Here is a 23,598-nt window from a genome sequence, read left to right as displayed (position 1 = left end):
TAGATTAATAATCATTTTGTTTTTTTTATAATTTGTATTCAGGGCCGGCGCCAAAGTATTTGGCACCCAAGGCGAATCTGACACCCTGTGCCCCTACCCCCTACCCAACTTATTTTTACAAAGAAATGATTAAGTTACGTTATTGCATTTTGTATTTACATTCGGAAGAATGCATACATGCATAATCATAAAGAAACGTATATTCGTGTAACTATAATACATAAATAAATAATTTCAAAACTTCCCTTTTCGCGTTTTTGTTTTTGCAAATGTAGAAACGAGTTCCGTCAGGTTAATGTTTCTAGCAATATCATGTTCACTTGACAAAGTAGCTAATCCAGCAAGACTTTCTTGCTGCATAGACGTTCTCAAAAATGTTTTTACCAGTTTGAATTATGAGAAGCTTCGCTCACCGCTAGCCACGGAAACTGGAAGTATCAAGAGGATTCTTAACGCTATAACAGTGTTGGGGACACAATCTGTTAGATTACTTTTTAAAATAAAATTTAGTAAATCTAGTGGCAATATACACCTTTCAATTCGTCTTGAAATTGATTTCAGTTCACTACATAGATCTGCTGCATCAATATCTTTGGAGTCTCCATGTTGCAAAGCTTTCTCAAGGTTCAAGCAATGTTCCATAACTTCTTTGCTTGTTACACTCTGTAAACTGTGAACATCATGGAGAAAACCAAACGACGAACTTATTGTTTGTATAAGATTAAATCTTTCATCAACCAATTGTATTGCTGTGTCAAGAATAGCAAAGTAAAAGTTTATTTTGAATTTTTCTTTTGGATCTTGAATAGGTTCGTCATCTTCATACGTAAATTGTTTGTTCTTTCTTCTGATGCGGGTTGGTTCGGGTTTAAAAAGTGCAGGTATCTCTACACTGACTGCAATTTTAACTGCATCTACTAGTATTTTCTTAAACTACATTTCATTTCTGCAATTTACAAGAAACTTCTTTATTTTTTTAAGTTTATGACGCCATGCATATCTAAATCGTTTGCCTGAAGTTGCTTACTAGTCATATTGATCTCAAAAAACACGTCATACCACACAACCAGAGAAACGACAAACTAAAAGTAGCGTTTGCAATAAACCGTGCATCTACCCGTGTTGAATTACCAGATGCTCCTGTTAAGTTTGTGTCGTTCGCAATCTCTACCAGAGCATCGTAAATATCACCAAGTTGATAACGGAGAGGTTTTAAAGCATCAATTCGGCTTTCCCACCTTTTTTCACGCAGTGGTTTAACAGTGAGATTAGAAACATGTCATGTTAAAACTTCTCAGCGACGAGTTGATGCAGAAAAGAATACATATACACGTTGCACCAGATCAAAGAAGGCTGTTACTTCTAAGCAACATTTAACAGCATCATTAACAGCCAAATTCCACATAAGGGCACAGCAAGGAATAAATAATGCTCGGGGATTGACATTTAAAATTTTTCGTTGGACACCCTTATTTTTCCCCCTCATATTTCTGCCATTTTCATATCCTTGACCGCGTAAGTTTTCAATAGATAAAGACATCTTGGCTAACTGCTTAATGATAGTTTCAGCCATAACAGCACCAGTAATCTCCTTTAGAGGTATAAAATCTAAGAAATGTTCCTTTATAGATGCTATTGCTGCAATACCATTTTCTGGAATTGAAATCACATCCAAAAAGCGAATGATCATAGTCATTTGTTCAACATGACCAGCATCAGGTGTGAAATCTATAATTATTAAAAAGTACTTAGCATCACGAGCAGATGTTAGAATTTTTTTTTTTGATTGCATTGGATAAAAGATGAATCAATTCATTTTGTATGTCTTTGCCTAGATAATGTACATGTGTTTCATTGTCTTTAATCTTTCAAAGATGCTCATCTATAAGTGGGTCAAACAATGCTAAAAATTCCACAAATTTCAGAAAGTTTCCGTTTTCAGCAGTGTTCAGTTTCTCATGTGTTCCACGAAAAGCAAGATGTTGCATACCAAGAACTCTAACTAAAGCTATCAGCCATTTCAAGATTTGCTGCCAACACTGTTCTTCTTTTTTAACAAGACGCAAATGTTCGGCATCAATTGTTTTATTGTTTCGAAGTCGCAGCTCAAACTCTTTCCATGACTGAAAATTCGCTTGATGTTCACTGATTTTCTCATGCCCTGACAATTGCGGACGTATTTTTCCAATCATGTGAACCATTGGAAGAAAGAGATGACGCAGCTGTTGTGCTACTGGTAAACAGTTTGCAGCAGAAGCAATACACAGAGTCATTACTTACAGAATACTGCAGCCAATGCCTGCGAACTTCATCTCCATTGACAAGCCGGCGTATAGAATCCTGAAAGTGATCCACTAAGCTAAAGGTAAATAGATATCAAATCTACGCGATATTTATTAACATCAAGGTTATAATTCTAAGCTCCCATTTACATATTTCACTTAACAACAAGAAACCGTAAATTTGGGCTGTCTTAAAATAATCTACACAGAAAAGTTCCTGGAGGACACAACACGGCGGTTGTAATGGTTTTTTGAAAATTTTTTTTGCATACTGTCCTTAGGAATGTCAAACTGATCGACTTGTTTTGGTCCATGTTCTATCAAAAATTGTCGCATTTCATCATCAAATACGACCCAAGTAGCCGGATCGCTATAGTTAGCATATAGACCAGAGAATTTATCAATTTTATGCACTTCAGATTCTTTGTGTGCTACGTGTATTGCATTATGTTATTCAAACTCTTCTGATACTGTCATCTCATCGGCTTCCCTGTCTGCTTCAACTTGATTTTTTATTTCATCTGTGCCATTTTCATTTCTCTGCGGTGAACATTAATACTTTAACAAAGAACAAACCTGTTTTGTTATAAACCCCTTTATTTGCAGCCCGTCGTTTACGATATTGCGCACCGGACAATTTTTTTCTTTCTGCCATCGTGGATTGAAATAACAAAGGAAACTGCTAAAAATAATAATAATGATCACCTCGTGCATTTTTAATATCTTTAAACTAAAATATTATTTTAACTTCTTTATAAAACTTTAAAAGCTCCATAAATGTAAAGAATAACACTCTATTCGTATACAATATAAATCAGTAAGTTTGTTACTATACGACTTCGTACTTGCTATCATTGAATATTTAATTAAAATTAGTTTCTTTCTATTTCTGAATTAAGACGCCAGCAAAAACAATCTCCTCAATAAAGTTAAACGTGCTAAAATTTTCTATAAATGAGTAATGAAAACTTTGCATTGTATTAATTGCTATAAAATTTCATTCTGCATAAAAAGTATAAAAAGAAAAAGGAAATCGCGTCAAATGAAACAAAAGTATCAAAGTTGATTTTTCGTCTCTCAATCAAACTCTAGCAAAAACACTAAAAAAGTTCGAGGAAAGTAATGCGATGCATATTGCACAAGATTGTAAACGGCGTCCGAGACGTTGGAAATATAAAAACCCTTTCTGATGCAAACATCATAGAAGAACTTTTTAAAAAAAGGAACTAGGAGCTATAAATGACATTTCTAGTTCCTAGTTCCTTCCACTACAACAATGGTTTACCATTACAACCACGGTTTTCGCAAAGTTGAAATTAAACTCTCTATCTTTCCTATTCTTATTCATCTCAGTGACTGCAACTCCAAAAATTGTTGTGTATAAAAAGAAGACTCACTCTGCTAAGTTTGCGGTGATCTTAACAAAACAAAAAGTAAATATTTTACTTTGGTTACAAATTTCAAGCTTCAGGAAGCATATGCAACTTATTTTAAACTGCCCTTTGAAGACAAACTAAAAACTTGGAGTGAGGGGGGGCGCCTCACTTCTCATGAAACAACTGCAAAAAAAAGTCTTAAGACAATACAACTCATCTTTTAAGTTTAAACCAAATTTTTAATGTAAAAGGAAAAATCTCGGGATGTCAGTCATTTTTTTTTACAAACATTATAAACATGATGTTCTACAAAATGTTTTAAACCCATCTATTTTAAATATGAAAATTTGCCCTTAACTCAACTTAAAGCTGCAAACAAATCTTTTTCAGCTCGATTATCCATACTTTTTAAATGACTTTACTATAACAAGAATAAGATAAACAAAGCTGACTTCATACAATTGCGCTTTTAATATTTGCTAGAAAAAATGATCGATATGAGAGAATGCTCAAATGAGAACTTTTTGAAACTTTAATGTAACATTTACAACAAATAATTAACATAATATAAAAATTTGATTCTTGGAGCGCTGCTTTACTGGAATTTACTGTGACTCACATAAAGTAAAACAAATAAACCTGGCTTTAATTTTATCACTCACTTTTTTTTTTATAAATTTTAAAAAAAGAGCATAACTAAGTGATTCCCATATTAAGCTGCTCTTGATGCGAAGAAAGTTAAAAAAAAAAGATTCTCAAGAGGCTCTTTTCAAAACACTGGAATTAATATTTTTAATTAAAACAAGTAAAAAATATTCGAAAAAAAATTTTTGGCAGTTGAAGAGAAATATTTTTTCAACAGATAAAATTTTTCTCTTCAACTGCCACTGGATACTTTTTTATTCAGTTTTATCAAATGAACGTAAAAAACATAAAAAACGTAAAAAACTTTTAGAAATGAAACAACATAAAAGATTTTCTCTACAACTGCTAAAAAAATGGATCAACTTGAACATAATGTAACAAGTCCCACTAAAGTTGAGCTTTTAAGCAAGTTCATAGAATTTGAGTGCAGAGGATTTAAATGAAGTTGTAAAGAGTTTCTTAAATATTGCTGAGCGAGAGTTATTTCTTCTATTTCTTCAGAGACAAATGACCCATAAGCCAATTGAATTTAGCACAGTGTTTTCAAAGAGTGAATTTAGAAAAGCTTGTTCGCTCAAAAAGTGCATTCTTAGCGGACCAGTATTATGAGATCTTGTGGTTCATTTTGAATGTAGAAAGTTAAATGTTACCACTATATCGGCAGCATAACACGAGGTAAAATTTTTCTTAAAAGATATTTTTAATATGCTGCCCCCTGTAAGTTATTTTAAAAACAGCGATTTATGTTGTATTTAATAATTTGTTCAATTGTCTGGCCAAATCGAGGGCCTTATGCCATTCCCTGAAATTATTACGAGTGTATATTAATGGTCCATTGAACGTCTTAAAAAGTGCTTAAAGATTACCTTTGGCTGATTTCTAGACGTGTTAATAACATAAGTAATAATATTTTTCCATCAAATTCTCTGGAATTTCAATTTATGAGATAAATAGTTAGAAGTACAAATTTATTCATCTTTTTGTTAAAGCTTTATGAAATTCAAGTTCGCATTTATCTTGCCTCTATCATGTTTGAAACTAGGGACGTTTGCAGTTTTACCACTTTGTAAAAGTATTCAACGCACTCGTAACGACTTATTACCCAGTTCCCACTAACTCCAACTCACATTTCTACCTGTTTGCTTTTAATACTTTCGGTTTTAGTGAGAGAAATTCTCATGTTAACAGATTTTCACTTATCTAGCTTCTTCAGCGAAGGATCCGTAACTTATGTTAACACACAGTCATAAATAAGAAAAACAAATAATTTAATCTTTTAACCTTTTATACCTAATAACACCCATCAGATTTTTTTGTATTTTAAAATAAAAATACCGTGGTTTTAACCAACTTTACACAATTTTTTTGTGTGTTTTTATTGAACATTTAAGAAGGGTTGAGTTACATTCCAAAGTGGTACACATTTAACATTTTGGGCGTTAACTTGCAAACTTGAGGTATAGACACATTGATATTACATTATGCTAACAAACATTTTTACCCACATTTGATAGAAAATATTATATACCACTTAGTTCTAGTTTTTCAATATTTTGATTTTTGGAACTGTACACTTTGATGATGTCATGGCAGCATTCACAGCTAAAAAAAAATAAAACAATAAAAAGTAGTTTATGACGTTTATTGCAGCCTGGTTTTTATCACTTTTTTAAATTGTACCTAATGGACCGTCATGATATTCTTCACATTTTCGAAGAGATTGGTCCCAGATTTGTCTTAGTTCATTCTTATAATCTAATTCTTATAAATTCTTTTATTTGATTTTTATCATTTAATAAAGTTTTATCATTCAATTTACTTTCACTGTAATAACCTTTTCTTTCCTGTAAATATGGTAACTCCCACATCTCAGTTAAATCGCTTTTTTTTTTTTCATCCTTCTCATTAGGTTATTACTTTATCATATAATTAAAAATTATATTATATTACTTCATTAGAATATCATATCCTTTTCATCAAGGAAAAAAAAAAAGGAAGATGAATTGAAATTTGCGAAAAAACTTTGTAAATTGACAAATAATCCCGTTTTCTTTTAGCGACGCTGGGTGATATATTTTCTGCAAACAGAATCCTAACCTGTGGTTGAACTCAATGAAAATGATTTATTGATAATACCATGTACTCACTCACCATAGTTTTATCGTTGTATTACGATTGTATTATCATTAGGAAGTTAATTCCTTTTGTTATTGCTCTTACTTTTCAAGAACACACCAAAACCAAATATGAAAGGTCCAACTTCTTTTTTCTTTTTATTTTACTTAAATTTATTATTGAAGAATTATATGACTTATAGCACTTTTTTCAGTTTAAAATTCATTAATTTCATTTATAAATTTCAAAATGGAACTTTTGAGAAACTATTACGATGCTATCATCGAGGAAAGAAATGAAAGGAAAGCATTGTGTTGACCCCAATCATTTTCAGCAACAAAGAAATTTCTTATTAATATTTGACAGAACACTTAACATAACTGATTTTTGAAGTAATTGAAGCCTCCAATTCCAAAACTTTATTTGGTCTTTTGCTGTTTTGATTTTATATACAATGTATATATACAGTGGCGTACCTAGGGTAAATAGCGCCTGGGGCAAACACCGATCTCGCGCCCTTCCTCCCCCATATAAAGTGCTTAATTACAATTTTTTAACAAATGATAACACAAACTTTTAATAAAACTTTATTATTCATTATAAATAAGCAATTTATTTATTTAACATACATTACAAATTTATTTTTCTAGCTTTAATTGCTGCAAATTTCTTAATAACATTGTCAAAGTCAATTTCTTCGGTAATTTCTCGCTCTATGCTTAGTAAAGCGAGATCACAGAGACGGCTTTGGCCCATCGAAGCTCTCAAGTAAGAGTTAATCAGTTTAAGTTTACTGAATGATCTTTCACAACTAGCTACAGACACAGCTATTGTTAGCAATAATTGCAATGTTATACGCATATTAGGGAAAACGTTTTCGTCTCCATATTCAACTATAAACATAAGTAGTTGCTCGGGACTTGATATTTTTTCCTTAAGGCTAGTAAGCAGAACTCTACAGTCCATAATTTCTTCGTACAGTTCTCGTCCATCCACATCTGAACTGTAGACTTCGTCAAATTTTTTACATTGATCTTTTAAGTGACTAATTTCCGTATTGAAACACAACCCTTACACATCAAAAAGAAATCCAAATTTTTCATCAATTTCCATTAATCGAACGCTTCTTGTTTTCAATTTATTGAAAAGACGGTCGACAGTCCCTTTTATTACTCTTTTCATTTCTTCTTTTGCTGTTAACCCAACATCTCTATACATTTTGCCATCCATTCTTTTTTTTCTTCTTTGACGTCTTTCAAATTCAACACCCCATTCGTTGCAAATTTGAACTCCTTCTTTTGTTGAGTCATTAACTAAGACTTCTCTCTCACTTTGGAAATAATCTTGGAGCGATTTCAAATCTAAAGCTGCATTATGAAAGTTCATTTTAGGGTCCTGCAACCTCTTTTGAACACGCTCACTTCGGCCAAGAATCTTGTTCCAAAACCCTAGCAATGTGAGAAAGTCATACGTTAAAATTCTATTTTAATGCTGCTTTGCATCGCTTTTTGTTTCATTTGACGTGCTTTCGTCTACCATTAAGTTCTGAAGAACTTCGATTATTTCATCAATGTAGGTGTGTACAGGTTTTACTGATTTTGTTTTGGCGCTCCACCTGGTATCGGAATCGGACTTTGCCATCGTTGAGTTGATCTTGAGAAAAAAACGGAAAGCGCAGCGATGGTTAAAAAATTAACCATCATTACTTCTACTTTAGCCGCATGTACGCCTACCAAATTATATCGCAAGGTTGTTTTTTTCCTTTATTATTTGATGCACACCACCCTTGTGGCCAGCCATAACAGCAGCATTGTCATAGCATTGCGACCTGCAATTTTCTACATTCATATCGTCTTTTTCTAATTGCTCCAATATTGTTTGAGCTAAATATATATATATACACACACATTGGCACACGAAATGCAGAAATTATATAATTATAGTTTCAAGAATTTTCAAAAATTAAAATGGACCTTGATAACACTGATGTCATCAAATTTGAAACAATCAAGCTTGCAAATCATAGAAAGTAATTAAACAGAGCTTGGATTTCAGACAACAAAAGTGACTTGTTCATACTTAGTCAAATTTCATTTTGTACAACTATATATTTTACAAGAACATGAGTTATCTTAGCAATAAACAAAATTATTTTTCTATGTTAAGAAAAAGTTTGGGATATCAAAGTAGAATTAAAAAAGTATTTTTGAAAAATTTGAAGCTAATGGCATAAAACTTATATGAATTCCTGGTCAAATGCTACATACATAGAGTGTCCAGAAAGTTTCCACGAGGGAAAATTTTTTATGATACTGATGTATCTTTTTGATGATAAAATTTTCAAAACAAAAGCTTTTTTAAAAATTTTTATCAAGTAACATTTAGTAAGATTTATCTAATAAAGCAAGAATATTTTGCTATGGAATTTTATAAATTTATAAAAAAACAAGAACAAGATAAACTATAAAATTGGTTTTACAAAAATTGGCCATTTTATTTAAACAAATTTAATTTATTCGAAAGAACTTTATAAAAAAATGATAAATTAACATTTGAAGTAGTTAACTTTTGCTTTCATTCATAATTAAATGCCATAAGGCGTGGATTCAACAACCTCATGCCACAATCCTTTGGCAATTCTGTCCGAATCTTTGATAACTGTTGTTTAAGATTTTCGACTGAAATTATATTTCTCATATTTTCCATCAATCCAACTCCATACATGATCAATAGGATTTAAATCAGGCGATTGAGCTTACCAAGGAATAATAATGTACCTTTCTCATTGAACTCTTGGAACGGCATCAACAGTTTTAAAAAAGAAATCATCAAAAAGTAAAATTTGTTATAACTGTTAACCGCTTAGAATACGTTCGTTCAACAACATAAAACTATGGCCCTGCTGAAGTTAGAACTCAAAAAATAAAAAGTCTTGAAAAACAAAAAGAAGCGCAGTATGAAGTATGGCACTACCCTGCTGAATATTCAATTTTTGCTTCTTCCAGAAAACAATGGTGACGACTGTTTTAAACACTTTCCTAGAGCATTTTGTAGCTTTTTGTGATTCTTCCGGTATATATATATTAATGAGACTTTGAACCATTGTGAGAAATACATCCCCATACTCCAGCTGAGTCTCCACCTCCTTTTAAACTTGGTATAACACAGCGAGATAAATACTACTCATGCTTTTATCCTTTAATATATGCCTTTCCTTTGCGATTTAGAACCTTAAAATCAACTTCATCACTAAAAGTTACCCGAGACCATTCTTCAACGGACCAGTTGATTTTTTCTCGGCACCATTTCAATTGTTTTAGGCGGTCTTTTTCAGTCAAAAGATTTTTTAATGGCGATATATGAGCCTATGTCTTTGTTGAGTAACATCTTTCTCATTGTTTCTTTGTCAATTGTAACATTCTTTAAAGAAACATTGAATTCTCTGGTTAAACTACAAATACTTATCTTAGGATTTTGATCGAACGTTTCATTCCCAGGTAAAAAACTGGTCAATTATCAATAGAAGAGAGGGAAGTGTTGCACATGCACAAAAAAAGGCGCCAATAAATAGAGGAGCTCTTACTCTAGTTAATAAAAGAAAGATTTTAAAAAAGTTGTTTGCTTTGACAATCTTATTATTAAAAAACTAAGCCGATATCATAAAAAACTTAACCCTCGTGTAAAGTTTCTGGACACACTGTATTTAACACTCTGCATGTTTATTAATGGTTATCAATTTTTGGTTATAAACGATTATAAATGCATGCATTAAAAATTAAAACTTTAAGTTTTAAGGAAAAATTGCACTTGTTACATGGACGAAGATTGCTTCGTGTGAACTTACTAAGCATGGGAATTTCGGCCTTCGAAATCGACGAAATTAAACGAAATTCGTGTTTCAATTTCGGATCGAAATTGAGAACGAAATTTCGATTTTTTGGATTGTTTAATTTCGCGAAAAAATTTCGTATAATTTCGGGTCATTGAAAGTAACGAAATTGACACGAAATTAAACATAAGTTTTAATTTCGAAATTCGTGAATTTGTAATGTTTAAAAATTTCGTCTTTCGAAATTCAATATAAATTTCGATACGAAATTGAAACACGAATTTCGTTTAATTTCGTCGATTTCGAAGGCCGAAATTCCCATGCTTAGAACTTACAAAGTTTATCAGCAGAAAAAAATTTCTTCTAAAAAGAATTTTTTTACATTATCAAGGAGGAAAAATCCACATGCAGTTTGGATGTGATTTTCGTAAATCTAATCAAAAACTCTTCGCTTCATAAACACTTTACAATTGCCCTATGGAATTGCTGCAGAATCTGTGCACCATTTCATTAATATTTTGTCTTTTTTTTTTTAAAGCGCTTTGAGAAAATTTTTTAACGCCAATGGACTTTTTTTAAGCATTTTACGCTGATTTGGGTATTTAAGGGTTTAAAAAAACGTAAAATAAAATACGTTAGGGTTTGTAAGGGTTTACAAAAACGTTGAAATTAAATGACAATTTAAGTTTTAACGAATTCATATTTGTATTAACATACACTAATATATTCAAAAAAAGAGTGGAATTTTCATTACAAAACAGATCACTAACAAATTGTTATACCAAACACAAATTACATTAATCATTAGTTTTAAAGATGACTTTTAATCGGATTGTTGTTTTTTGATTCTCCATTTTTCTAAGTTTTATTTTGCGATTATTTACTTTCTCACCAAAGTTGTATTTTTTTTGTTCGTGATTTTAACAGTGTCAATGTCAATGACAAAGGTAAGCACGTTAAGCGTAGCTATATTTAATCAAAAACCAAAAACGCAACAGTAACAAGAACAGTAATTTGGTTTTGAATATCAAAAAAGAGCAAAATCAGTTGCAATTTGTGTGCATTGTAATCGTAGATTAAAAAACCTTCGGGTGATTGAAAGTAGAGCTTGTCATGCAAACTCACTCATTGGAATATTAGCGTCTATAGGATTTAAATAAACATAATACTCGGACTATAATTTTGGCATGGAGAGAGCATGAGGAGGAGGAGGAGGCCATTGTTTTGATGAGAGGGATCATTGGTTTGAATGAGGTGTTGAAAACAGCATCATGATGCTAAAAAAACTAATAGCGCAGCAGCTTAAACATACCTGATAGGGCGACAACCCGAAACAATCATCGAGTTCGGGTATTGAATTTTTTAATACCCAAAAACCCGAACCCGTTTGGTTTTTGACTTTATTACCGTTTAGGTCCCGAAACTTAGTAAAAGATTTTAAAATTTGCGAAAATCGCTAAAAGCTACAAATTTAAAAAAGGTACTAAATAAAACTTACTTATGCTGAGAGTTAATTAAACAACATGACTATTTAATTAAAGTCCACAATTAATTAAACAACATGAGTAAATGAAAGAGGCTAAATAATGTGAAAATAAATGCAGTTTTGATACGAAAAGTTAACTTTCTAAACACATTAGTTGCTTTATCATTCATAGAATAAGTATATCATTTTCACCTTAGAATTTTTACCTAACACTGATTACAAAATAAAGAATTAAAGTTTGGAGATGTCCTGATTCGGAGACTGTTTTCATGAGTTTCTTAACAGAAATAAATTGAAAAATATCTGAACCTAGTTTTAAAAAATCATTTTTGACAAATTTTTTTGTCTTCTTCAATGCCATACATGTCCATAACGTTATATGCAGTAACAGGGCTTCCTCGATGTCATCATCTGGCTCCTCATTTGAAATTGATAAAGAGCTTTTTTTTTCTGAGCAGAAGTTGAGCAACATTTTTTTCTCAAACTGAGAGCAGTTGCTCTTGACGAAAAGCAGTTTTTTCAGAATTTAGAGGATCCATGCAATTTCTTCCCTTCGTGACTATCTGACTGGAAGCTCTGAACAAGAGCTCTAAGGAGGCAGAACTTGCAGGAATGCTCAGGGTAGCAAAGGCAGCCTTGGAAAGAATTGGATTGACATTCCGTTTTGTCACCCAGAACTGAATTGGCTATCATCGACGAGGAATGGTTCAATCTTGGAGTCTTCTTCCCCAATTTTGCCGAACAAACTTGACAAGAACTCTTTGACAGCTTCTTCAGGATCCTTGGCCTACCTCTGGAGACTGAACATAGCTTCTTTGAACTTGGCTTTCAAGAATTTTCCGTGTTTTGGTCTGAAAAATATAAAAAAGAATTTAAAAAGTTAGACTTTCATGGGCAAAAAGACTTTCAGGGCAGAAAGTTTTTCATACTTAAACCAACTTTTACTGAGTTTATGTCCTAATATTTACATCTATTTTCATTTTTGCAATTATTCGCAACTCTTCCCTCTCATTTTATTTCATTATTCGCATCATGAACAGTTGATGAGCTCCTTTTTCAGATTCAGTTGGTTCCCGGAAATATTTCCAAGTTAGGGAGCGTTTCTGTCTTCTCTCACATCCTTGAGTACGGGAACGCTTCAGTTTTTAGCGGCCATCTAAGATGACAAAATTAACAAAAATTTTGAAAAATAATTAACCATGGCATTAAAACTAATTTTAAACAAAGCTTTGAATGCTTCCAATTGTCTCTTGATTATTTGCAACTTTATGCAATGCCTGAAGGTAATTAGCACCCCCTGTGAAAAAATGTACAAGCACTAAGCAAGGAAATTAAACGTTATATTAAAAAATGTATAACCTGTTTTTTCGGCTTCGCTTTCATGGGGAGGCAGATCATCTGGATCTGAAGATGGTGTTGGGTTTTCTTTTTCACGTTCACATCCTTCTTTGTTTTCAATATCAACATCGCCTAGACTTTGTGATGGCAGAGCACTTGACTGGCTGGTTAACATTTTCGAAATGTTTTTTTCTTAAAATCGGACGTGCCTAACCGATTTTAGTTTCAAAATTTTGAAATTAAAACTTTTCTAACATCATTTCAAGAAACAGAAAAGAAAACAATTCTGAAAGCACACAATGATGCTTTAAAATCGCTTTTGCGGTTTTTGGCCTACTTTGGATTTTTTGTAACAACCAATCGGAGTCGAGCATTTCAAATAAATTGTAAGAGTAAATTTTCCAAATGGATGACGTGGAAATTGCATTTGAATTGAAAAAAAAATGAATTGCATGAGGAAATATATTAATTTTTGTTTAACTGCCAAAAGGCCGAGTGAAAATGTGATTATTGGGATTTTATGGTTAAATTCTATTTTCGGTAATATTTTTAGAAAAATCAATTATTTTTGAACAAAATGGACCTTTTTCATGGAATACACGACAGAACCGTTCGGGAAATATCATTTTAACGGGTAATCGGGTACCGATAATATCAGTAACTTTTGGGTACCGATTACTTAAAACACCCGAAAGATTGAGTCAAGCATGAAAAATTTCAACTACCTGATTTATTGGCGTTATCGGGTAATACCCGTTCGGGTAATCGGAGTCCGATAAAATTCTTTTTAGCTTTTATCGGTGTCCGATATCCGTTCGGGTTGGGTCTTGTTCGGTTCCAATTAAGACCCGGACATTTCCTAGTTGGAGCTGGTGAAACTATATGTGTGTGTGTGTGTGTGTGTGTGTGTGTGTGTGTGTGTGTGTGTGTGTGTGTGTGTGTGTGTGTGTGTGTGTGTGTGTGTGTGTGTAGTTCCCTTATTTATTATCGAGGTCATTCGTTTTAAGGGCATCTTAAAGAGTAATCTTCTCTCTATACGATCAAACTTCGAGATCGATAATTTATTAAAAAACGAGTGAGAGAATAATTTGTATATGAGACTAGGTCAAAAAAATCGTCGAACACTAGGTGTTTTACCCAATCAGTCAATAATGACATTAAACAAAATTAACGAGACACATAAAACAATAAAAAAAAAAAAAAAGATTATGATTTTAGAAGACGTAATTTTTGCAAGAGGGCAGTTAGGGGCCAGGGCGGGATATGGTTAGCTCTGACTACCGTGACTTCTTACAAATCATCCTCAATCAACATCCTAAAAATTAGATTGTGCCCACGCCTCTTTGACAGCTATCTTAACAAAAAAAATTTTTCAAAGTTTTTTTCTCAAGGTCATTTTAATTGCTATGGAAACGGCATGTGTAAATTGATCCAAGTTACATGAAAAATGAAATCAGCCAACATAAACAGGGCCGCCGAGAGCCTTCAAGCCGCCCGGGACAAAACCTTTTTTAGCGCCTTTATAGATTCATATATATACTTCATCGCATCTACTTTATCGCTTCATATATATACTTAGCATAGAAGCAAAAAAATACATTATGCCTTTATAGCTACTTTAACTTTATTTCATTTTTTGCTAACTAACCACAGCATAAACAATTCCTAATTTAAATAAAATTTTCGAGATTTTTTCGAAGCAAATTATAAATCACTTCATCATATGACAATGATTTCGCGAGATCATTTTCAATAGACAACATCATAAGATTTGAAAGTCGCTCTTGTCCCATGGTGGCTCTGAAATGGTTTTTTATAATCTTAAGTTTACAAAAAGATCTTTCACCCTCTGCAACGGATATTGGCATTGTGTGAAAAATAATTAATTTCGAAAATATTTTTAAATTGCTTCGAAAATAATATATATATATATATATATATATATATATATATATATATATATATATATATATATATATATATATATATATATATATATATATATATATATATATATATATATACAGTGGCGAGCAAAATAGTAGGTGCGAACCAAAAAACTAACAAATACGAGAATATCTTTGAAACAAATAAAATAAAAATTTGATTTTTTATTAGAACTTTTGTTTTATTACATAAATAAACAAAAATTAATAAATATTAAGTTATTAAATATATATAATATATTTTAATTTAAAAAAAATAAATTCCACACCGAGCAAAATAATAGGTGTAAAATAAAAAATGAAGATGGAGGTCAATAGGGTTGCAAATTATTAATATTTTGTTGCATACCCTTTATTTTTTAATACTTCCGTGCATCTTGACGGCATTGAATCCACTAGTTTTCTGCAAACTTCTACAGGAATGCTGTACCAAGCCTCCTGGAGCATCATCCATAGTTCATTTCTATTTTTTGGATTTTGTCCTGAAATTTTAAGTTTTAACTGGCTCCATAAATTTTAAATAGGATTTAGATCCGGTGACTGAGGTGGCCATTCTAAAACTTTTACATTATTGGTCGTAAACCACTCTTTCGCAACTTTGGATGTATGTTTTGGGTCGCAGTCCTGTTGGAAATGCCAAATTATCGGCATATTTTCTTCGGCAAATGGCAACATGACATTATTTAGTATGTCTACGTATGTATATTGGGTCATAATATCTTTGATCCAAAAAAGTGGCCCCACATCGTACCAGCAAAAGCAACCCCACACCATTATATTTCCTCCGCCGTGTTTCACTGTTTTCACAGTGAAGCGAGGTGAAAGTTCTTGCTTTGATGGTCTTCTTACACACTGTTTTCCATCAGAATTAAATAAATTAATCTTAGTTTCATCACTCCACAAAATATTACGCCATTTTTTGGTCATATCTGGTCCCCGCCAAGCAATATGATTTTTTGCAAAAATTTTTCTTTTCATAATGTTCTTTCTACCAAGTAATGGTACTTTCCTCGGAGTTCGAGCTGGCAACTTACTTTCTAAAAGCCTTCTTCTAACTGTCCAAACACTAATATTTTCATTAATTTCATTTAAAATTTTTGTTGCTGGCTTGAATGGGTCTTTTTTTGAAATAATTGTAATGTGATCATCCGTACGCTGACACGTTTTGCGTGGTCTTCCTCTATTCTTACGTGATTTTTCTGGTTTTAAGGCATTTGTAACTTTATTTTGAGAACATCCCATCGTAACTGAAATTTCCTTGTAAGTTTTTCCTTGTTTTCTTAAATTTCTAATAAGTTTTCTTTCTATCGCTGTGCAATGTTTTCCTTGTCCCATTTTATATCTAATTCTAATTCAATACAAATATGATATGTTATTATTTTATATAAGTTGCATAAATATTGACCTTACCTTTATATCAACAACAAATAAAAATAATAAAATGTTTTTAATCTTACAGCAAACAGGTTAAAATAAGCACACACCTATTATTTTGCTCCACCAAATTTGTAGGTTAAATATATAAATAGGGTATTCCCCTCATAAATTTGTAAGAAATTGGAAATATACTGCTCTCTGTTATAATAAAATAAGCATAGTTTGTGTAGCAATCAGTTCCTAGATGTCACTTTATAAAATATACTGTAAAATGTCAATTTAAGTGAAATTTATTATTCACACCTATTATTTTGCTCGCCACTGTATATATATATATATAGACCTATATATTTCTACTAACTCATCTTCAAATCAGTATTTTGATTAGTAGCTTTGCAAAACCAACGTAATTCTTGGAGCGTTTGTTTATTTTTTTCACATTCTTTTACCCTTTTGGAAGCCAATCTATTTTGGGCACCAGAAAGTTTTTTACGATTCATTATTAACAGTTACTGTAAATAACCGTACGCATCAATAAAATAATAGCATAGTCAACTACGCAGAATTTAGAAAGTAATAGTAAGTATTTTTCAACTCTTTACGATCAACTTATTTATGGTAATTCATGTTTAAGATTTATATTTAACTATTGAAATATTGATTTATGACATTAGCTTTTTGAGATGGAATTTATAATTTTTTGATGATTTTTCCCTTTGCCCCCCCCCCCCCCCTTCCTCTCGGCGGCCCTGAACATAAATGATTAGGGTTGAAAAAAACTTGATTTGAAAACAACCGAAAGTTTTTGGAAATAAAACACAAGCCTAATATCTTTAATAAAGTTATACTACTATATTTACAAAAAAAATTTTTTAAACCGCCTTCCTCCTTCGATAAAAAAAAAAATGTCCGCCGTTCGAAGCTTTAAAAAAATTCGCTAGAATTTTGTTTTTCGATTTTCCAAGTTCCAACTTTTTTTTTTTTTTTTTTTTTTAACAACATCAAAAAAAACTTTCCGTTTTAAAAATTTATCGAATCTCATCTTAAAAACTCGAATATTTTTCTCATTACCGTTACCATTGACAACAACAAAATAACAACCTAATTATTTTATATTTCTATTATTATTACATTAAATAATTATCATTTTATTATATTTCCGTGATTTTTTGCAGTATTTAAAAAACTTCCTTTAGTTTTAAAAAACATCAAATATTCGCAACAAAAACTCCAAATAAAAATGAAAATCTTACCATTTTTTCTCTACGTTTTATGTTTTAAAAGAAAATCGTTTTTTTTTTTCTTTTTAAAATTAATTAATATTTCATTTCATAAATAATTTTTGAATTATTTATACATTTTACATTTTTATTTAACATATTCAAAATATTTAAAAAATCAAAAGTTTTTCGTATCACTTCAACTTTTTCAACTCTTCGATGTTATAAAAACTTAGGGTTCGGAAAATGTGTCTGCGCAGATCTGCGCAGACAAAAATATGCGCATATCTGCGCAGACGTCGACGCCGACGTCTGCGCAGACACTTTAATGGAAAAGAAAAATTTAAATTATCTGAATCAAATGTCTGAAATTATTTTTGCATAATTATCTACTTTTTACGATTTTTTCATTACTTATCTGTTTCTTTTTGGTTCGAGCTACGTATAATCAATCGATATAAACTTTTGTAAGTGTTTCTTACTACAACTTAAAGTGATTTAGAATCAAGAAATCTTGTATTTTCGTCATTCAAAATATTTAAAATGGAAAACATCAAAATTTCGAATTATTTGACAAAACTTGATCGAGAGAAGCGTTCTGACACTTGTTTAGCATGCAACAAAACTGTTCAATGGTCAAAGGAACGCCTTGCAGCGCATAAAAGATCAACATGTCCAAACGCCAGTGTCGAGGAAAAAAGATTGTTTTCAAAGCGTAATTATAAACCGTCACATCTAATCAATGATTCTCAGCAAGTTCCGTCTACGACTGATTCACCGACGCAGCGTGTACATCCACCAATTAATGAAGAGCTCAAAAATGATATCGATACGAAGCTTGCTAATTTCTTTTACCGTACGGGTATATCATTTCGTTTAGTCGAATGGGAGGCCTTTAAGGATTTCGTTAAGTCGCTCAATCCATCGTACGCATCTGTCATCCCGAATGCTAAAGCCTTATCAGGATCTCTGCTCGACAAACAATACACAAAATGTTCTACTTCTGTAAATGAAATTTTGAACTCTGAAAAAAACTTAACACTAATGTCTGACGGCTGGACGAACATAAGAGGCGATCACATAGTGAATTTTTGTATTAAAGGGCCCAATCAGAAGCCTTTTTTTTACACCTCGATAAATAAATTCGGAATCATTCAAAATTCATCTGCAATTGCCACGGCAATCTTACAAGTTATTGAGAAGATTGGCTCACAAAAATTTACCAGTTTCATAAGCGACAACGCTCCTGTTATGAAATCAGCGTGGAGGATCATTGAGGAGAAATATCCACACATCTCGGCTTGCGGATGTGGAGCTCATGGAGTCAACTTGCTTGTGAAGGATATAGTTTCTACAACTGAGGCCACAAAAACAGTCAAAGACGCAGAAAAAACCATCAAATGTGAAAAATCATCACATCGTGAAAGCAAAGTTTGATGAAAGACGAATTGCAGCAAATATTTCTCTTTCATTGTCCATGCCTGTATCTACACGATGGTTTAGTTATTATAAATCAATAAGCAGTCTCCAGCTATCAAAATACGTTCTTATTAATTTGGTAGACGAAGAAAGTACATTACTGAAGGAAATTCAACCAAAGAATACATCTGCTGATGTTATGGCATTGATAAAATCTAACCCATTTTGGGACAGTCTCTCTAAGCTTGTCAAAAGCATTGAATTTCCTTCCAACGTGATCGGAAAGCTAGAAAGTGATGAAGCTCCATTGTCTCTCGTGTATGATTACTTTGGTCAAATGTACAATTCATATATGGACGATAAAGACATACAACAAAAAGTGCAATCTCGCCTCGATTTTCTCTTTACACCAGGTATTGGAATTGCTTTCATGTTAACGCCCAAAAATGCCGCAGAAGGTCTATATTTGAATGAAGATAAAACCGATTTTATCACTGCTACAGTTGAATTCGCCAAAAAGATCAAATCTAAAATTGCTGACACTACTGAGGATGAGTTGATTGCTTTTATAGGAGAAATGGCTGCGCTGCCTGAGAGAAGAAAGGAAACAATATTCAAGATGAACGCGCGAAATTATTGGAACATTATCGGTCGCGATAAATATCCTGCTCTTTACGAAATTGTTAAGCCTATTAACGAAATGATCTGCTCATCGGCTACAGCAGAAAGAGCTTGGTCGACCTTTCGATTTATTCACTCGCGACTAAGAAATCGTCTTACGAATGAGAGAGTTGAAAAGCTGGTATTCTTGTATACCAATAGCGTGCTGATGGACACAAATGACAAGACTGATTACATTCTTGAAGAAGGTGCAATTCTCAATGAAATTGAATGTCAAGAAATCACCGAATAGGCGCCAGCATTACATTTTTTTATTACTGTAAGAATCTTTGAAAACTCCTATTGTTACTAATCACTGAATTTATAATAAAGTTAAAATATTACTTAAAACATTTTTTGTTGATTTCAAAAAATCGTCTGCAAAGCAGTAAATTTTGTCGGCGCCAATGTCTGCGCAGACGTCAGCGCAGACAAATTATACTTTCTGCGCATATCTGCGCAGATCTGCGCAGACAGTCCGAACCCTATAAAAACTTTCTTGTATTACATATACTTTTTACATATTTACATTTTTATTTAACATATTAAACATTTTTCGTGTTTCTTACTTTAAACTCTTCGATGTTATTAAAAAATTCTCCACGGTACTCGATCCACAACCGCTTGAAGTTCGAACCACGAAGCCATTCACAAATGTCGTCGATGAAGTTCGTGTCGTCGTGAAGTTCAAGAATTAATTCTTCAGCGAGTCGAATCCACGGGAGGACGAAACCTTCGAAATCGTTCTTTGATACGAAAGTATCACTGATGTATATCTCCAGCCTTTCAATCTTACCTGTCGGTATCCATCCATCGATCTTCACTGGATGATATAAGACGACACAACGAACGTTGGTCGAACATAAAATAACAAGTTTTTTCTCATCTTCAGATGAAATCTTTTTATTAACTTCTAATTCATTCAACTTGCATCCTGAGTCAAAAAACTTCTCCATGAAATATTTCTCATGTGAAACTTCATGAGCAGTTTTCCAACCACTTATATAAATCCTCCACTCTCGTTCATCGATTGATCTTTTCATGCCCTCGGTAATAGCCGCCTGCGCTTCAAAGAAGCATTCCATGAACATCTTGTGTTCATCTGAAGAACATATAACATATTAATATTATTATTAATATTTATTTATTTGCAACAACAATTATTCAAGAAAACTTTCAAAATCAACTTTCAAAAATTTGAAAACACGATATCGTGGTAAATAAATATAAAACGGATATTATTTTCCTTATAAAAAACATCAAAACAGTTCAAATGATCACAAATTAGTTCAAAAAATATTTTTTATTTACTAAATATTTATAAAACAAATAAATAATTTATGAAATACAAAAGTAAAATATTTATTGAAACTTGTCATACGCCGTTTTCAAACTTTGGTTGCACTCCAACCAATAGAAATACGATAAACAATTCAGCCAATCAGAAGCTTTACCAAAAGCATTAAAAGAGGGCTCAACTTTATTTAAAAGTCGTCTGAGATTTTTTATACAAAAATAATTTATTTTCAAACTGAAATAAAAATATTTTCGCTTTCTATTTCTTTGCTGAAGCAACAAAAAATATTTTAAAATATTATAAAAAAGTCAACTAAAAGCATAGTCATAAGAAATAGATAGTCTGGTCACTTGGGCCGTAATATCTGGATTTTTCTTATAATCATACGAAACACTTGAAATTTGTCGGGCGGCCAGGAACTGAGTGCACAAAAAATGGAAACGCAGAAAGAACTCTATGGTGAATTTGATAAAGAAGCATTATTTTTTTCTTTGGAGAATGATATTCTTTTTGAAGACGAAAATTTTGTTAAAGATTTAGATGCTTTGGTGTTGGAGTTATCTAGTGAACAAGTTGATTGCACATTTTCTTGCACAATTTGTTCTAAGAAGTGCATATCTCAAAGAGGACTTACAAGGCATACAAATTCAAAGCATCAAAGTATTCCTTTAGATTTAACGATACAAAGTCCTAAACCACCTATTCTTCTTGATGAATTTAAAAATCTGCTTGATAAAAGTATTACTACCTTAATCAACGATGAATGCTATCCTGATTTGTATAGAGATGAGTTAAGGATTAATCATGCAATAATTTTAGATACTTCACAACAAACTCTATCTCTATTAGAGACAGTAATAGCTGGTTTTAAAGCTGATGGTGATGCTGAAAGATTTTATCCTAAATTTTACAAAACTGTTAATCAAGGAATTTTATTTAGCAATCTGACTAAAAAATCGACTAGACTTCTTGGCTATGAACTATGCAATCATGTTTTAGCATTTCTTACAAACTCACTTTACAATACTTCTTTTTTAAATTTAAATGGTTTATCACCTGTTGAATTTTCTGATAGAGACAAAGAAATTATCTTTTATCTAAGTGGTTATGTATTTAGCACATTTTATTGCAGAATTCGCAGTTCTCGATTATGGCAGCAAAAGTTAAGCACAGACTGCCTTTCACTTCTTAATGCTGGTAAAACAGAACAATTATTTGAGAGTCCAGAAACATGCACTGAAGCTTATGATAAATTTGTGAATGCTAAAAATCGTGGTGGTTTGTGGAAAGTGTCTCCTCCAGTTTTAGAAATTTTTACAAAAGTTGAGTTTCTCTTTCGCCATCAAAGTAAAAGTTTTGTAAAAAAAATTGATTCAGAGTTAATTGTAGCTGAAACCTTAAAAAACAGTGGAGTTTTGGCTAACATATCTGAACTTCGTGGTCTTTGCACAAATCGAGTTTCCAAAGAACTGTCTTTAAACTTATTTTATCATCTGATTACACTTTATGTCAGAGTAAGATCTTTTTCGTATGCAAAAGAAAAACTAAGTATCCACAAAATCAAAGAGAATCAAACAAAGTCAAAATCCCTCCGCTCAAAAATGAAAAAAACATCAATTGGATTATAGAAGTTTAGTAGAATATTACACTTAAAAACTGTTATTTTCATAGCCACAAATCTCATGAAAGCATGCTTGGCATAGTAACTTTAGCAACTATTTGTCATTAAAAAGATTAGTTTTTAAAATTTTTGTTATTTGTTTATAGAAATAAAAGCTAGGTAAGAGACCCTCCCTTATCTAAAAGAAAACAAAGAATAGTTAAAAATGAAGTCCAAAATTAACTATGCACACTAGTTTTATATTTATAATAAACAACTAATAACTCATAGATCAAAAACAACTCAAAGATCAATTCTACCCCTAATATATATATATATATATATATATATATATATATATATATATATATATATATATATATATATGCATACATCAACTAATCTTAACTTAGATCTGCCTGTGAAATCACTAGTTTTTTTGGGGGAAGTGGATACCTGTGGAGGTTTTATAAAAAGAATAATAGGTGCCTGTTTATATTGTAACAAAAGTAAATGTAAGGAAATGTCTACAAAATTAACTGAAATTTAGTTTATTACAAATATAAAAAAAATTCTAATGTAACTAATCAATATTTTATGCCATTTAACATTTTTAATAAGATTTGTGGCTATGAAAATAGCCGTTTTTATGTATGTTCTTTTTCTTTGTTTTCAGCAGTACAAGGAGACATAAGGGAAATTTTTATTGAATCACTTGAAAAGTCAACTTTTCATATTAATACATTTTTCAGAGTTGGTCCATTTTCTGCGTGGTATACGTGTTGTACTCTCCCTTGATATTTTGTTTGATTCATTGACATTTTGACAGTTACCTGCAATTGGGTGAAATATAAGTTGATTTCGAATGGTATTATCATTGAAACCAAAATCAAACAAGGAAGGATTATCTTTTCTTCTACCAATTGACCGTTGTTGTCCAAAGTAATTTTCTAAAGGATCCTGACAAAACCTTTCAGTTAATACATAACTTACATTGTTGTTAATTAA

The 23,598-nt window shown here is 31.8% G+C and overlaps 5 protein-coding genes across 8 annotated transcripts in view; 2 read left to right on the top strand and 3 right to left on the bottom strand.

Moving 5' to 3' along the window:
- Window positions 1-393: 393 nt before the first annotated feature.
- LOC149893912 (zinc finger MYM-type protein 1-like) lies at window positions 394-1,792 on the bottom strand. The gene is made up of 2 exons (XM_090076511.1): window positions 1,325-1,792; window positions 394-933 (listed from the first exon to the last, which is right to left on the bottom strand). Exons 1-2 carry the CDS (start codon window positions 1,790-1,792, stop codon window positions 394-396), a joined length of 1,008 nt encoding a protein of 335 aa, XP_089932637.1.
- A 76-nt stretch (window positions 1,793-1,868) lies between these two features.
- On the bottom strand, window positions 1,869-2,273 carry LOC149893911 (uncharacterized). The gene has a single exon (XM_090076498.1). The coding sequence runs from the start codon at window positions 2,271-2,273 to the stop codon at window positions 1,869-1,871; it is 405 nt and encodes a 134-aa protein (XP_089932624.1).
- Window positions 2,274-19,091: 16,818 nt separating this feature from the next.
- On the top strand, window positions 19,092-20,030 carry LOC149893910 (uncharacterized). The gene has a single exon (XM_090076477.1). The coding sequence runs from the start codon at window positions 19,092-19,094 to the stop codon at window positions 19,944-19,946; it is 855 nt and encodes a 284-aa protein (XP_089932603.1). The 3' UTR covers window positions 19,947-20,030.
- A 151-nt stretch (window positions 20,031-20,181) lies between these two features.
- Window positions 20,182-23,598, bottom strand: part of LOC145192064 (uncharacterized) — a 55,070-nt gene continuing 51,653 nt past the window's right edge. For all 4 annotated transcript variants that reach the window (XM_090076475.1, XM_090076476.1, XM_090076479.1 and 1 more), the window contains one exon: window positions 20,182-20,795. In XM_090076475.1, coding sequence (XP_089932601.1) covers window positions 20,239-20,795 — 557 coding nt within the window. In that variant the 3' untranslated portion in view covers window positions 20,182-20,238. The remainder of the gene's footprint in view (window positions 20,796-23,598) is intronic.
- Window positions 21,313-22,641, top strand: LOC149893909 (uncharacterized). The gene has a single exon (XM_090076496.1). It carries the CDS (start codon window positions 21,425-21,427, stop codon window positions 22,616-22,618), a length of 1,194 nt encoding a protein of 397 aa, XP_089932622.1. The 5' UTR covers window positions 21,313-21,424; the 3' UTR covers window positions 22,619-22,641.

This window comes from Hydra viridissima, unplaced genomic scaffold (assembly GCF_058129835.1).
Source record: "Hydra viridissima isolate aposymbiotic clone 2 unplaced genomic scaffold, HvirCarnegie_v1 scaffold_1, whole genome shotgun sequence".
Classification (NCBI taxonomy): Eukaryota; Metazoa; Cnidaria; class Hydrozoa; order Anthoathecata; family Hydridae; genus Hydra; species Hydra viridissima.
The sequence above is the reverse complement of the archived record's forward strand: the minus strand, read 5'-3'. Positions and strand labels throughout refer to the sequence as shown.